Raw genomic sequence first — 13,108 nt, 5'->3', positions numbered from 1 at the left:
TTTCCTGTCTTAGTGAATACAGTTTTGTCCCCATCCCCATCCAACAAAAAAATATAAATACTTGAATGTAGATAGGCTTCGATTTTAGGACATATTGATAAGTAGATTTATTACATGTAAAATATTCTACATGGGAAGACATTCCACATGTAAACATTGAACAAATTCCAGCTGGCCAGTGCTGTGATAGGTCTCGGGGGAATATGTACATCTACCTTGCCCTAGATGAATTTTCTATTTAGTTTAGGACAAAAGATTGCTAAGATGACAGCTAGTAGACCATGTATGGGAATAATAAAATAAAGGGCTAACTTCTATTGCATAAGGTATGGGTTCATAGAATGCAATGGATCAGATGTGAAGGCAGAGTTGATTCTCCTTGCTTAGATAGGACTTTGCACGTGCTAGTGTTCAAAAAACAGTTGCTGCTGATAAAAATACTAGTATCATGGCGGCCCACTCAAGTCCTTTTTGGAATTAAATAGAAAGTCAATTAGTGTCACATATCTCATTGTGTCTTAATAAGGACTAGCTTGAATGTTACTTTCACATTCAAGGGGCCATTAACGGGGGAAAGAAACTACAACCGGGGACTTGAACCACCGTGTCTTCTTTGACTGCAGACAACACACCTCCTTCCCCAGCACTGACTCAGTATTGAAAGGCTACGATGCTGTTCGTTTATTCAGGGACATTTTATGTCACCATCCAGCACATAAACTGCACATAAAGCAGTTTTATAACTGGCCTTATCCATTCTTCATCAAAAAATGTATTAAAAATGCCTTTCTGACGCAAACTAAATTGAAAATAGTCATAATCATAGTAATAGCAGTTACAAATGTTACAGTGGATTTTACCTTAGAGAGATATGAATTGTAATTACCCTTATATTGATGAGTTAAAATTTCTTAAAAAGCTTACTTATGGCCGGGTGCTGTGGCTCACGCCTGTAATCCTAGCACTTTGGGAGACAAAGGCGGGTGGATCATGAGGTCAGGAGATCAAGACCATCCTGGCTAACATGGTGAAACCCCTTCTCTACTAAAAATACAAAAAATTACCCAGGCATGGTGGCGGGCACCTGTAGTCCCAGCTACTCAGGAGGCTGAGGCAGGAGAATCGCTTGAACCCAGGAGGCGGAGGATGAGACCACGCCACTGTACTCCAGCCTGGGCAACAGAGCGAGACTCCGTCTCAAAAAAAAAAAAAAAGCAAGCTTACTTATGATATTTTATACACATTTTTCATGAAAAATATATTTATATATGATATATATCATATATACATAATGGTATCAATGAGTCCCACCCTGAAACAGAATTCTTTTCATTTCCACCTCAAAGGACTTTCTGAGTGGCAGTCCTGACAAATCATGACATAAAGAGTAAATACAAAGTGTCATTCTTTGTCACCAACATTTTCAATTTAATTGCAGAAAAATAGAAAGGCATATTATTAATCGTACCAGAGGAATGGTAATAATGTTGATTTTTTAAAATATCTGTGAACTAGGAGTAAATGGAATATATACTGCATGTCTGTACTCTGTTGCTTCTGAAAGTATTCTAGAAGTTACTAAAAACCATGAAGAACTTGATAAGCCTCATCTAAGTTATATCCTTAAGGCAGTTTTTGTAGTCAAAAAGTAAAAAGTCATGATTTTTTATATTTTAAGGTAAAAACGCACATAGGAAATCGTACTAATAATTTTAAAGCATTTATTTATTCATAAGCTTTCATAACCATAGGCTTGGATGTGAAGATTTTTTTAAGTGATTTTTGGTTTTGCTTCATTTTTAGGAAATCACTGTTACTGACTCAACAGCCATATCTTTGTCTAGAAATACATTTCCAAACTTGTAGATAATAGTAGTTAACAGTATCACAAGAATAATATTAATGTAAATGAGGACCTGAGGGAAATTACTAACCTTATCTCAGCTCCTGCCCCTCATCTATAAAACTGGTTCTTGCTCCCCCTATCCTGCCCTCCCTGGAAGATTACTGGAAGGATAAGAAGAGATAATGCATGTAGAGCACTTCCTAACTCAGAGGCTTCCAGACCGTCATGTAACAAATGCCATTCTTCCCCAGCCTTCTTCATGAAACGGTGAGGCCCTTGCCGGTATAGGTCTGTTCCCCGCACACCTACACAGTCTCCACCAGCTCAAATGGAAAGTAAATGAGTTAAAAGGGATAGTGATGGCAATATGGACTCTGTGTTGCAGTTGGCATAAATCTACAAGACACCATGAATTGATGCTTCCCTGTGCAATGAATACATTCCATGTTACCACATTTTCTGTACAGATTCCACAGAGATGTATCCCCAGCACGCGCACTCTCTGGATGGCACCACCAGCAGCTCTGTCCCCCTGTACCGATCCTCAGAGGAAGAGAAGAGAGTCACCGTCATCAAAGCCCCGCATTACCCAGGGATCGGGCCGGTGGATGAATCCGGAATCCCCACAGCAATTAGAACGGTAGGAAATGCCAGCGTGTGCGTCTGTCTGGGGCTGTGCACAGACTCCACAAAGGATGGATTGTCCATGGCTTTGCGCATTCCTAGGGTCTTATATAATGAGGATTGCCCTCCGTGCCATCCGAGTTCTCATGAATGTTAGGCTGTGTGTGGCAGAGAAAGAAAGCTGTCCATGGGAGAGAATTACACAATCTGTTTTTCTATTTGAATGAAACATGGTGAACGTTGCAATTTTGTTAAATGATAAAACTATGTTGTGTGGTTTAGTTAGTTAGTTTGTTTTTCTTTTACCTTTTACCAAAGAGGCTTAGGGCAATAGAGACAAAAGAGAAGGAATGAGACAGTGAAAATTCTTTGGCTGCATTGAATTCCCATGTGCATTGCAAATAAACCAGTGATGTATTCGTTTCTTGAAATGGATGTGTGTTAACACCGGGGGATTGGGAGCTGTGATTTGGGAGTTGGGAGGTGAGATGATTGGAGTGAAGAGAGTTAATGTCATGGAAAGGAAAAGCTGTCTGAAGAAAAATACACATTTTAGTGTCCCTCTTCAGCCGTGCCTGCTGAGAGCTCTCCTGGGATGATAAGTGAAAGTGTTTGGGTTTTTTTTTTAAGTTTTAAAACTCTGCCAAAGCATTGCTCAGTGTATCTGGGCAGCCCCTTCCGGCAAAACGCAGCAGTAGCAGAGGCAGCTTCTGAGAACCTGGGCAGGCAGCAGCTGGCTGACCAAGTCCCCTGGAAGAGAAGGCTTGTGCCAGCCGGGAGAAGGAAGCCGGGGACAGGATGAGAGCAGCAACACCGTTGCAGGTGAAGCTGGGGGCCCTGTGGGGAGGGAGCACGGCTGCATGTACTTTGAAGCAAGACCCATGTAAAGCTGGGGTGTGGCCAAGAGCTGCTCCCCGGGAATGCAGACCTGGGCAGCCACGACAATAAGGGATGGAGGCGAAGAACGGGAAAGAGATCAGGGAAAAAAAAAGCCATGGTAAGATTGGAAACAGTCAAAAAGAACTAACGATAAAGTGTGGGGATTTTCTTCTTTCCTTGACTTTACATTTTTATATGGGGATTATGTGTTTTATATACAGACAGAAGAATTTAAAATGGATTATTCTCAGCATCTGTATTACAACTGGAAGCCAAAAAGTAAATCTGTACAGCAATTACTGGGGTTTTAGACTCATTAGATTGAGGAAATGTGACTAATTATGATGCTCTAACAATCTGTCTTGAAACTGACAATTGCCATATTTTTATGTGCCAAACAAAAGTTCAGGGATTATGACCAATATTCTTCATTTTGTGATGATTACATGTTTCTGGTGATATGTTTTCTTGTTCATTTTCCTTATAAGATTTCTGACTCAAAATGGTTAAATTTGAAACTTTCTTCTAATTATGTAGGGATAGACAGTCAGACAGATATGGTGTCATTGGTTTTGTGTAATTGACACTTGAGGCATAGTATAGACAAAACTAAGAAGCCCTGATTCTATGTAGTTGTAGATTCTGTCTGAGAGGATTTTGTCAAAAATATCTGAGTATGTTTTAGGTCAATAAATGATATATAATGGACGTGCAAGCCTGGTCCATGTTTTTATCCATTATAAGACATAATTTCCTTAACTAACCAGACTTTGCTTGGTTAGTTTCAAAAGGAAAAACTGAGATACTAGAGATGGTTGATGAAAATTAAATCATCTTAAAATTTTTTAAATGTTTATCCACTGCCAAATCAAAAGCACGTCTGGGTATGCATAAGCCAACACACTACACATTTAATGCCAGTTTCCCTTCTATAAAATAGAAAACACAATGTAACCAATGCAGAAGTTCCTTATAAGGAACCGTAATTTTTATGCATAATTGTCCTCTTACTTAGACCTTTAAAACTTGACAAAGAAGGTACAGTTCTATGAGGACTCTCGTCTTTCACTGACTATACAGCCCTCCCGAGCACATCCCCTCGTTTAGCTGTGATTATAAATGTCAAGTCAGGCTGTCTCTGAGCCACAGCGGGCCAAGACTCTCCAAGGTTGTTTTTCTTTCTCATGTGTGTAGAAAGTAGTGATGATCAGATTCAGCGTATTTGCCAAAGGCGGTACTGTCGCAATGTACCGTGCTGTAGGGTCATTTTAGACAGCCAGCCTATGCCGAGGAAACAGAATTTTGTAAAGTCATCCAGAAACTCTAGAAAGCCAAGAGTCAACAAACAGTACTTTTGAGCTATTTTAATGAAGGCAAGCAGCCCTCTAGATTGCCCTCTCTCATGTGACCTAGGACATCTATGTGAACCTTTCACTGCTGTTCTTCAAAACAACAAAAATCGCCAGGGCTCAGCTCCCATGAGATTATGTCATTAAGGCCAGCTTAGTTAAGTGAAATACAAGATTCTTTTCTTCTACTTCCAATATAACACTTGGTTGAGTATTTTCAAAACTGAAAAGGAGAAAAAAATAGAACAGAGTCACTGTATACTGCTATGTAGAAAATATGTCTTTTTTTTTTCTTTTTTGAAATCTCTGCATGTTAAATTGGTGTAGAGTTCCGGTGTTTTGAAAACTGTAGGAATGTAAAAATTCAGGTCTATTCAGTCAAGGTTGTAGAAAAAACTGCATAGTGAATTGCTAGTAGCTGTTTTTTATGTGAAATGATTTTACATACAAAAGTAAACTTCCTGAAATTTGAGTAGACTGTTTTCTTATTCTGAACCTTAGGCATAGCAATCTCTATGATGGCATTTACAAAATTTACAAAAGGAACTTTAAATGCTGAGAGTACTCCTTTCAGAAAGGGATATAGAGTTTTAATATTTTAGTTTACCAGCTTCATATTTCCTTTGCCAACAGGGCATTTTCTGGCCTCTCTGTGCTCACCATATAAAGCTGGCAGATGGCATCACTGTGAGATTCTACCTGATATAGGCCCTCCAGCAAGTGAAGAAAAAAAAAACCTGTCTGTCAAGATGCATTGCCATATACAGTGATAGAACTCACTTCGTACCCTTCCTTGTTGCCATTGGCATGTCCAGGAAAACATTTTTGCACAACGTTATGTTGTATTTTCTGTTGCTTTAGTACCATAAAAGAAATGAGGTTTAATGAAAGAGAAATCAGTCCTTTATAAAAATAAACTTTCTTGAAAGATACATGTTTAGCAACTTTGAGCCAGCAAATAATAGATTCTTGCTTCATCACTGCAATCCCTTCCACCATTTCCCATCCTTTGACTGAATAGTCCACCAATAACCTCAACTATGCCATGGAGAAAGAGCCCAGAATGAAGAGCTGACTCACAACAAAGTCAAGGGGCCCTTAATGTTAATCTGTATTTGGGGTGATTTTCAGAATAATATACGCCCAGAGGTCAAAATAAATTTAGATATAGCACAAAACCCTTAATGTTCAGATGAAAAATGCAGTGACCACATTTCTGGGGGGAAAAAAAGATCAGGCAAGAAAATCTAAACCAAACTCAGTCTAATAAGTATAAGAATACTTTTGTATCAGTCCTAATGGAATTTTTTAAGTCAAGAGAACTGTCTTGGAAAGTCTGGTATAGTTAGTTCCTATAAGCAGAATGGTCAAGCTTGTTGCCCAGGTAGCTCTAAGAGAGTTGGGGTAAGATCTTGCAAAATCTATGAGTATGATTATAAAAGCACGTGTCTACTTTTACAGGTGTATAGAAAGGCAGAGTTCCATCCAATAGGCTACCTTCATTCGTTATTTCATTCTATAAATATTTGTGGTTCCCTAGTGTTATTATTGAGTAGTTATTATATTCTAGGCATTGTTCTAGGCCTTGTGTAGACATCATCTCATTCAATTTCCATAACAATCCTAGGACTTAGATATAATTATGATATATTAGAGAGGAGAAAACTGAGGCTCAAGAAGGTTGACATGACTTGCCCAAATTCGTATTGCTAGAGTGTATTAAGCAGCAATTTAAGGAACTAAGATTTGAATCTTGGTTCAAGATTCTACATTAATTTCATCTTTCCACTACAACTTACTGCTCCCCTCATGTCCGAAGCCTGGATCCGGGAGGACTTCTACTCTCAAGGAACTTACAACTTTAGCAGAGCCAATGTTGTATACACTTTATTATCATATTAAAATTTTTGAAGCAATATCTACATTCTTAAATTTTCTCTAGGACTCTAGGACGCCTACTACATTCTGTATTTTAGTAACTTAGACTAGTAAATAGCAAATTTATTTCTCTAGAGCCATGCTGATCAGAATACAGTTTGAGTCAAAAATATTCCCCAGTGAATTCTGAAAACACTGTCTTGACAGAACATTCAGTAAAAAGCATCTAAGGATAATGATCATTATCTACCAAAAGGAGTTAAGCAATTTATTACAACAACAACTTTTATTAAGTGGACTTTATATAAATATATTTATGCAAATATCAACTCTCTAGTGCTGGGCACAGCTATAATTTGAAAAAATAAAACCATAGCATCTGAAGTTCCAATTCAGCCTAAATTCAAACACAAGGTAATATATTAACAAACTGCACACATAACTAAACAAATTGCTGAAATTGTCATGAAGCCATAGTAAAGAGTCAGAACATTTTATCACAGAATGGGACTCTGTTATTAAGAAGATAAAATAGAGAAATGAAAACACTGAGGAGCCATGTTGATTGGAAGCCAGTTTAACCACTGGACGCTCTGTTCGTTACAGACAGTCGACCGGCCGAAGGACTGGTACAAGACGATGTTTAAGCAAATTCACATGGTGCACAAGCCGGGTACGTTTGCTGCTCTGCTTTCTGATCAGGTCCTAGTGGGTTGAAGGGGGTACACTCATCTTTTGTGCAGGTTTGATTCATACACAATGTCAAGACCCCAGCAAACTCCACGTCCCCTTTCTTTTCAGCATGCCTCCTATTCTCCTTCTATCACCCCTCCAGTGACAGATCCCTGTGCCTCTGCCTACCACCTGAGCTGCCAAGAAGCCTCCCCACAGAGGACAACCAGGCATTCTGGCCTCAGCCTCCATCCTCCCCTGTCCACAGTCTAAATTGGTGTGTTGCCTGGTAAACAGGCACGTTGTTCCTCTGCCCACCCCTGTCTGCTCTCATCAAGAGAGTGAGTCTGAGCAGGTCTGCCTGAGTCTGCTCTGTAGACAGGAGGGCACTAAAACACTTGGTAAAGGAAATTCACGATGCAGAGCAGAGAGGGTTCTGGGGAAGCGAGGACAAGGGCCTGACTCTGCGTGCTATGAGGAGGGCAGCAAGATGAATATGTTACAGACAAAAAAGGGCAGTTTGCAGAGGCCTGTGGTGGCATGCACCTGTAATCCCAGCTACTCAGGAGGCTTAAGTGGGAGAATGGTTTGAGCCCAGGGCTTGGAGGTTTGGAGGCTGCAGTAAGCAATGATCACAACACTGCTCTCCAGACTGGATGACAGAGTAAGACCCTGTCTCAAAAAAAAAAAAAAAAAAAAAATGGCTTTATGAACTAGGAAAAATACATTGCTTTTCTAACAAATTTCTGTTGTTTCACTGAAGTTCTGCTGTCTCATTATGCTTTGGTGGCCATCTGTATTACCATAATATTTATGTTTCATTTTCTAGATGATGACACAGACATGTATCATACTCCTTACACATACAATGCAGGTAGGATGGGTTTCCTTGCTTGCAATGTCTATTTTATGCTCAGCAATATCTGGAAGAACCACACAGTCACCTTTTTTGCCCTTCTGTTTGAGCACATGTTTTCAGTTCATAAGTTAGGAGGATGACTTCTTTTCCTTTCTCAGAGCATGCGTAACAAAAGGATTGACTTTTCTCATGGAAATGAGAACTAATACTGGTTTATCTCATTCATTCCCACTGTTGTTTATTCTCAGCTTCAGGAATGTTTAACCAAAGTGTGAAGGACAGGCTGAAAGGACACACTGTAACCCAGGGTACAAAATAAGATAAAGATCTTTTATCAGCAAAGAGAATGATTCCAATTGTGTAAGATCTTTCAGATACACTTCACCAAAAACAAGTCAAACAAAGTATTCTGTGACCTTGTCCCTGCTTTTAGCTTCAAAATGCAACCATTCATTGAAAGATTTTTAAAATCCCCCTTGGCGGGGCCACTTTTCTGACTCAGAATTGCCAGTGGTCATAATAGAATGACTTCAGTTCCAGGCATTGCCACTTGAATTGGCAAGCATTGGTATCTCCTGCAGGGATCTGCAGGCTGGAGGGAGGGACCCCTGAGAAATGTTTTTCCCTTCATCACTTTCTCTGAATGTTGCCTCAGGGGATTCTGCTCAGGGCTCCTCTCCCTGCCCAGTCACAGGCTCAGGACAGGTGCACAACTATTTTTTTTCTTCTTTCTTTAGAGCAGGTTCTGAGGTTTGCCCTGCTCCCCTCCCCTTCAGCAGCTGCTTAACTATTTTCTTAGTGCATACAATTAAAGAGAAAATTTGCTGAGTACTTATCAGTTTATTCCTAGTACCAGTCTGAATTATTACTAGTTCTGAAATAATTGACAAAGATTTTACTGTAATCAGGGCTTACATACAGAATAAATTTGTAATTAATAAATTAATGGAAATTAGTAAATTATTAATAAATTTAAAAAACTATCTTCTAATGTATCCGTTATGAATATGCTTATTGATAATAATTTCTATGCAATCATTGGCTATTTCGAGGGGGACACATAATTTAATTCATTTTTAAGAGGTTATTTGCTTCTGCTTTTTGTCTACTCTTGTTTTTTGTCATGATAGGTCTGTACAACCCACCCTACAGTGCTCAGTCACACCCTGCTGCAAAGACCCAAACCTACAGACCTCTTTCCAAAAGCCACTCCGACAACAGCACTAATGCCTTTAAGGATGCGTCCTCCCCAGTGCCTCCCCCACATGTTCCACCTCCAATCCCACCACTTCGACCAAGAGACCGGTCTTCAACAGAAAAGTAAGGCACTTCCCCCTCCCAGGGTGGCCTGTGTTTAGCTTAGGATAAAAATAAGGCTACATGGCATTCAGTAGAAGAATCAGTGCACACCTCACAGAGAGAGTGTGTGTATAATCTTGTTGGTCCGTACATATGCCATATTGACCTCCTCGGCTGGGGTTGTAGCAAATGTTTTCACTGTCTTGTTTCATGATACCGGAGTGCCCTAAATTAGACTTGAAGTAATATGGGCACATTTTCTGCTTTTTGATCAATACATACATATAAGAGACAAGTAAATAGAAATAATGGACATGTACTTCCCTTGGTATACCAGGTGACAGGCTATGCAGTTAATTCTGTTTCCCCAGGTCTACGAATAAGAGGCATTTTTGAAAGCAGGGGAAGTTATTCATAACTCATAATGAGGCATTAGTTAATAAGTGTCTGTGATTTGTTCCTACCAGTTTTTCATTACAAGTTTTCATTTCTCCACTGAAATATTTTTATACAAACTATCCACATGAAAATAAAAATTTGTAAACACATTTTATTGTGTTATTTTTACTAGGATAATGACTAATACTTCTAATTATAGGTAACCTTTATTGAGCGCTCATGACAAGCCAAGCACTAGGCTAAGCGCTTTTTCTGTGTCACATCATTTGATTCTGAGAACAACCCAGTGAGATACGATCTGTTTTAGAGAGGAAGAGACTGCAGTTTAGAAAATGGAAGGAACTGATTCAGCTCGTACAGCTATAGTGTGTCCAAGCCAGAGTCCAAGCTCAGCTCTGATTAAACCCAAGGCCTATGCTATCCTAGCAATTAAAAAGTAAGAATATAAAAATTATTTCTTATTAATGCTGGTTATGAAGCATTATCAGACCCATTCCAGAAAAATTGTATTCAACACCCTGTGGTACCATTAAGAGTGACTGATGATCAGGTCAGGCGTGGTGGCTCACGCCTGTAGTCCCAGCACTTTCTTTTTTGAAATGGAGTCTCACTCTGTTACCCAGGCTGGCGTGCAGTGGTGCGATCTCGGCTCACTGCAACCTCCGATTCCCGGGCTCAAGCAATTCTCTGCCTCAGCCTCCTGAGTAGCTGGGATTACAGGCACCCACCACCACACCCAGATAATTTTTGTACAGGGTTTCACCATCTTGGCCAGGCTGGTCTTAACTCCTGACCTTGTGATCCACCCACCTCAGTCTCCCAAAGTGCTGGGATTACAGGCGTGAGCCCTTGCACCCGGCCAGTCCCAGCATTTTGGGAGGCCATGGTGTGTCGATTGCCTGAGGCCGGAGATTCGAGACTGGCCTGGTCAACAGGGCGAAATCCCATCTTCACTAAAAAGAATAAATAAAAGTGTTATAATAGAGAAATTGATGATCATATAGGGTGCAGCATATCCCACCAAACACACACCTCGTGTGTCAAGGGATTCTCATTTTAATACCAATCTCCTCAGGATGAATTATGTGAGGCCTTAAAATTGAGAAACAGTTTTCTAGACACAAATTGTTATCTTTATCATCAAAAAATAACCAAAATTAACATTTTGATTTAAAGGTATTACCCATCCTGTATGTTTTGTTAAAATTAAATATCTCACTGGCCGGGCGCGGTGGCTCAAGCCTGTAATCCCAGCACTTTGGGAGGCCGAGATGGACGGATCACGAGGTCGGGAGATCGAGACCATCCTGGCTAACACGGTGAAACCCCGTCTCTACTAAAAAATACAAAAAACTAGCCGGGCGCAGTGGCGGGCGCCTGTAGTTCCAGCTACTCAGGAGGCTGAGGCAGGAGAATGGCGTGAACCTGGGAGGTGGAGCTTGCAGTGAGCTGAGATCCAGCCGCTACCCTCCAGCCTGGGCCACAGAGCAAGACTCCGTCTCAAAAAAAAAAAAAAAAAAAAAAAGAAAATTAAATATCTCACTAAAACATATGATAACCTCCTAAAAAATTCCATATGGCTTTCATATGTATTATCTCATGTAATGCTCAAAACTCCTCTGCAAGGAAGAACAACACATTATTGCTGTCTGCATTTTACACAAATGGAAAAAAATGAAGACTGAGAAGGTTTAAGGGGTCTTGCTCCATATCACTCATGAATTTAGTAGAAAGCTAGGACTTGCCCCTAATTCTGTCCCTTAGAGCGTTTCTATTTCCAATGGGCCATGGAGCAAGAATTTCATTCCATTCCATGGAGTCAGAATTACCCCCATCTCTAGTCAGAAAATCCTTCCTCCTAAAAACCATGGCCCCTGGGAGGCTGAGGAGAGAGGATGGCTCGAGCCCGGGAGTTTGAGACTGCAGTGAACTGTGATCACACCACTGCACTCCAGCCTGGGCAACAGGAAGACTCTGTCTCGAAAACAAAACAAAACAAAAAAACCCAAAGAAGCCTTCTTCTTTAGCTCAGCAGCCTAGAAAAGCTTAATTCTGTAAAACCCTTTTTTGAAGCTTTCCTTCGTAAGTCTTCTGACAGCCTCTTGGAAGATATTCCTTGGGGGAAAAGTGCTGGTTCCCATGAGTAAGATTTTGACTCTGGTTTTTCAAGGCTCACACCAAAAGATGACCTCCTGTACCACACTGCCTGCTCTGGTACACGTCACCCACATGACACTTCTGTACTCTTCCCAAGCGATGATCCCACTTCAAGAAATAAGATCAAACATGGTGTGTGCATTATTCCTTGTCACTTTGGATCAAGGATCACAAAGGTCACAAAGTGGTGGGTTAAACGCACATAGTTCAGCAGAGCATACTGCCACCTATTTTAAGCACAAGCATACATGGCTGCCGTTAGGGACCCAGGGGGTCACTCACTGGTCATTCTTTGCGCGTCTACAAACACCTCATGTGACTTTTTGAGCCAGCGCGGGGGAATGTGGTGTTTTTCACAGATTAACTTTTTATCCTGAGAGATTTTGTTAAAACTATACTAAAAGTAACTTTGAAAACAGATAACTGGTTTTATACAATTGCTTTAAGCAAAAAGGATTATTTTAATGTGTGATTTGTTGTTTATTTCTAGGCATGACTGGGATCCTCCCGACAGAAAAGTGGACACAAGAAAATTTCGGTCTGAGCCAAGGAGTATTTTTGAATATGAACCTGGCAAGTCATCAATTCTGCAGCATGAAAGACCAGTAAGCACCTGTCGTTAAACAGAATATGTCAGCTCGCTAGGCTCCCAGGGTTCCCAAATAAACCTGAATTTCAGATCCATTAGCAATTTTTGTCACAAAGGTAATTACTTAGAAATCATGTTTATTTTGTATCATGATTTGTACATCTCATCTCAGAATTGAAAGATACACGTTCTAATGTATTGTCTTTACTGACCAGTTATGTGTGTATGTGTGTGTGTGTGTGTATTTATATATATACACACACGTAGGTGTATACACATACACATATATATATTTATATGCAAGATTCATTTGCATGTAACTATAACTGTGCCTAATCATTAACCAGAGTTTAACTTTTAAAAAACATTCATAAATGCAATGCTTTATTGCTATCATAGCTTGCTAATGAGAAAAATCATTAATTAATCTCCCCAATACACATGGACCCAGGCAGTTCTATCCCTTGTTTTCCATATTGGCTTTTTAGTATTTCTTTGGATGAAGGGGAAATTTTCCAAATGCCCTTTTTATAACAAGTTGTTTTAATTGCTTCTTA

General features: G+C 40.0%; 1 protein-coding gene across 11 annotated transcripts in view; it reads left to right on the top strand.

Moving 5' to 3' along the window:
- Positions 1-13,108, top strand: part of SORBS2 (sorbin and SH3 domain containing 2) — a 237,125-nt gene that overhangs the window by 162,297 nt on the left and 61,720 nt on the right. For 8 of the 11 annotated variants that reach the window (XM_073017778.1, XM_073017779.1, XM_037994454.2 and 5 more), the window contains 5 exons: positions 2,314-2,486; positions 7,183-7,249; positions 8,078-8,122; positions 9,238-9,427; positions 12,453-12,567. In XM_073017778.1, the coding sequence (XP_072873879.1) occupies positions 2,314-2,486; positions 7,183-7,249; positions 8,078-8,122; positions 9,238-9,427; positions 12,453-12,567 (590 nt within the window). Of the gene's footprint in view, positions 1-2,313; positions 2,487-2,548; positions 3,293-7,182; positions 7,250-8,077; positions 8,123-9,237; positions 9,428-12,452; positions 12,568-13,108 lie in introns of those variants that run through there. The other 3 variants (XM_073017780.1, XM_008000478.3, XM_008000477.3) reach the window with 3 other exon arrangements.

This window comes from Chlorocebus sabaeus, chromosome 7 (genome assembly GCF_047675955.1).
Source record: "Chlorocebus sabaeus isolate Y175 chromosome 7, mChlSab1.0.hap1, whole genome shotgun sequence".
NCBI lineage: Eukaryota > Metazoa > Chordata > Mammalia > Primates > Cercopithecidae > Chlorocebus > Chlorocebus sabaeus.
This window is presented reverse-complemented; position numbering and strand designations above follow the sequence as displayed.